The sequence below is a fragment of the Pistacia vera genome, unplaced genomic scaffold (assembly GCF_008641045.1).
Source record: "Pistacia vera cultivar Batoury unplaced genomic scaffold, PisVer_v2 Contig323, whole genome shotgun sequence".
In the NCBI taxonomy this organism is placed as follows: domain Eukaryota; kingdom Viridiplantae; phylum Streptophyta; class Magnoliopsida; order Sapindales; family Anacardiaceae; genus Pistacia; species Pistacia vera.
In genome coordinates this window covers 1,098,502-1,101,761 of record NW_022196139.1, presented here as the reverse complement: position 1 = coordinate 1,101,761, position 3,260 = coordinate 1,098,502, and the positions used below count along the sequence as shown (strand labels likewise).

Sequence of the window (3,260 nt, the reverse complement as noted above, 5' to 3'; positions counted from 1 at the left end):
CACAAACTTTTAAAATATCATTTTATTACCCAAATTTATACTCCATCTCTAATTCTGGTATCATTGCGATGCCATATCACCACCATTCTCTTCCCTGATTATCACTCACCAAAACCCCTCAAGCTCTACTCCGGCTGACCCTGTCAATCGCCGGCAATTGAACGATTAGGGTTTGCATAGTTGCCCCTCCCAAGTCAAATTCTGATCAATCCTAACCTTTAAAATCCAATCCAAAAGACTCATCGGCATCTCCTCTTCAAAAACCCCAATATCCTAGACTGAGTTTGCTCTCTATAGTCTGTTTGCTGCTGGAATATAAATTTGAGTAGTAAAATAATATTTTAAAAGTTTGTGGATGAAAAAATGTTATTAAAACATTATTTGGGTGGGAAAAAGTTGTGAACTCTTTAAAACATTATGATCTTCAAAATTTGGTCTTGCTTATTAATGAAATTGATTTATTTTTAGTTATATATCTTTTAATAACAAGTAATTTTCAATGTTTTAAAACCCGGGTTGGCTTGACCAGTTTAATCGGTTGGAACAAGAACTGGCCACTGAGCCGGGACGGTCAAGGTGAAAAATCGAGGATAACGGTTCACCCAGTTTGACCTGCGGTTGGACTGGGGTTACTGTAGCGAACCACTAATCCAACCAGTTTTAACCCAAAATCAGATGAACTCTTATTTCCCTTCCCCAATTCTAATAGTAAACCCCAAATAAAAAAGAGTAATGCTAGTTTTACAAAGACACATACAAAGAGGACATACAAAGACAATCCCCACCCTTAATTTTCATAATTTCTCTCTCTTTCTTTTTCCGTTTTTTCTTTGTTTTTTCTTCTGGATAATGTCACTTTGTAACCCTATTTGTATAGGTCTTTGTAAGTATAACATTTTTCAATTAAAAAAACCCATATTCGCATTTGCAATTTTGTATTCGAATCTTCAATCTTCATTTCGCATACGCATTCAATATCATTTCAATTTGCTTGCATCATTCTTTCAATCTTCATTTCGCATTCAATCTCATTCGCATCCTTCAAATCTCATTTCGCGGTCAATCTCATCTCAATCTTCTTCTTGCATCATTCTTTCGTCTTTCCCTCCTCTCTCTTCTTCTCTCCTCCTCTTGTCTATCTTCTTTCTTTGGCCCTCATCAGTAAAGGTGTTTCGGCGGCCAAAGCTAGTCAGCCGGCGGAGGGCCTTGCTGCGACCAATTCTGGCCAGTCGCCTGCACTCTCTGGCTAGTCAGATCTCTGCAGCCTACCCAACGTTAATATTTTTTTTTTGTTGGTTGTGGAATTGATAGATGGTATCTAAGTGTTCAATCAATACATCTTCGGTTTGATTGAAGAAATCTATTTGTGTTTTGGGTGTTAAGAACGATGAAGAAATTGATTTGGGGTAATCGATTTGTGGGTTTGATTGAAGAAACTGATTGACTAATTTGTGGATTTGGTGGAAGAGATTTGATTAATCGATTTGTAGATTTCATCAAAGAAATTGATTAATGTGATTGAAGATGATGAAGAGTTCGAAGCTCTCTTGTATTTGTGTTTTTGTGTGTGTGAGAGAAAGAATGAGTGCTGAAGGAAAGAAGGGTGAAGTAGATGCGGAAGGAAGGGTTTATTTATTTATTTTTTTAATTTTCATGCTGAATGACGTCATCGATTCAACCCATCGACCAGTTATTAAAACATTGGTAATCTTTTATCAGGAAGACAGAGACAAAAACAAAAGCTGCAACATGATCGTATCACAAATTCAGTAATGTAATTATTATTATTAGATAGAATAGTTGACATGACATCAATCCAATTGTAAACTCATTAATCCTCATATAAAATATAATACTCTCCAAACCCTAATCTTCTGAAAACCCTAAAATTCTCTTAAAAACATTACCAGAACTTGTAAATGGCTTTTCTTCAACTTGATGCAAATACTCTTGAAGCAGTTCCTTCACCGACCTTGCAGATAAAGGATGAAAATTCACACTCCATTCACTAACAAACCCTTCAACCAAATCCCACTTCTCCTCTTCCTTAATTTTCCTCCATTTCTTCCTCGCATCCTCTTCTTTCAGACCCAAGTACTGGCAAAACTCAGTGAACAGCAATTCTTTGCTTTTCTTCATGGCTTCTTCTTTTTGTACCAAATGGGTGTTCATCTTTGCCACTTCTGTTGCCAAATCTGATGCCAGCTCCGCATCACTGAGGTTGTTCTTGGTGCATAGCATCTGGATTTTGGGTTTGGCCAATTGGGGCTGGAAGTTTTGAGACTTTGGGATGGTGTTTGGGGGCAAAAAATTGATTCTTAGAGCCATTTTAAGGTCTTGGAGAAATGGGTTTGTTAGTTCTTTTTTTTTTGGGAAAATTGAAGTTTTGATGCTGATAAGAAGATTGAAGTTGTATGAAACAACAAGAGAGGGAAAGACTTGTCAATTGTATTAGTTAGGGTTTGGAGTTTAACAGTTAAAAAGATCATTGATTTTTATTTTTATTTTTTTCTAAAACATTTGCTAACATGACATCGATTGTTTGTATATGCTATAAGTAATATTTTCTCATTATTATGATAGGATGCTCATGAAATTAATATATTTACAAAGACTTACAGAATTAAAGATTCATACATCATACATGAGATGAAATTTTCCTTTTAATTTATAAACATGAAAAAAATATTGTGCTCTTCTCTGTATGATAATCAGCCCATGATCTAATTATATTGAATAATTGTTCCATTAAATTATTTTTTCTTCCAATATATAACTAAGTGATTTTAGCAGGCAAATTAGCACATTTCTACGATAAGCATTAAGTATAGAAGTTTGCAGAATTGGGTACTGGAAATATACTTGTACAGAAGGCCCATCTAGCCAAATCATTTGTTTGAGATCCACTAAAAATTTAAGGTTGGCTTGTTTTTATAGAACAAGTATTTGTCACAAGTTCAGCTTCCAACAATATATTAAGAATGGACATGAATTCTAATTTCATATCTGTTCAAAGGATAAAAAATAATCATCAAATATATTTCAAAGGTTAAATCATAAAAGAATTGGTGAAAGGATGGTTCAATCCTGCAGTGTTTTCCAAGTTCCAACCACCTTCCAAAAAATCAGTACTTTATGTAAGGTCCAACATATCGCTATATTTGTTACAATTTGCAAAATATTTGGAGTTACCTGGCAATGGTTATAAAACTCAAATACTTAAATAAAGAAAACAGAAAGCTGCTTCCATCTGAAGATTC

The 3,260-nt window shown here is 34.6% G+C and overlaps 1 protein-coding gene across 1 annotated transcript; it reads right to left on the bottom strand.

Annotated features, from left to right (window-relative positions):
* Positions 1-1,765: 1,765 nt before the first annotated feature.
* Positions 1,766-2,473, bottom strand: LOC116137403. The gene has a single exon (XM_031423091.1). The coding sequence runs from the start codon at positions 2,326-2,328 to the stop codon at positions 1,867-1,869; it is 462 nt and encodes a 153-aa protein (XP_031278951.1). The 5' UTR covers positions 2,329-2,473; the 3' UTR covers positions 1,766-1,866.
* Between the last annotated feature and the right edge of the window lie 787 nt (positions 2,474-3,260).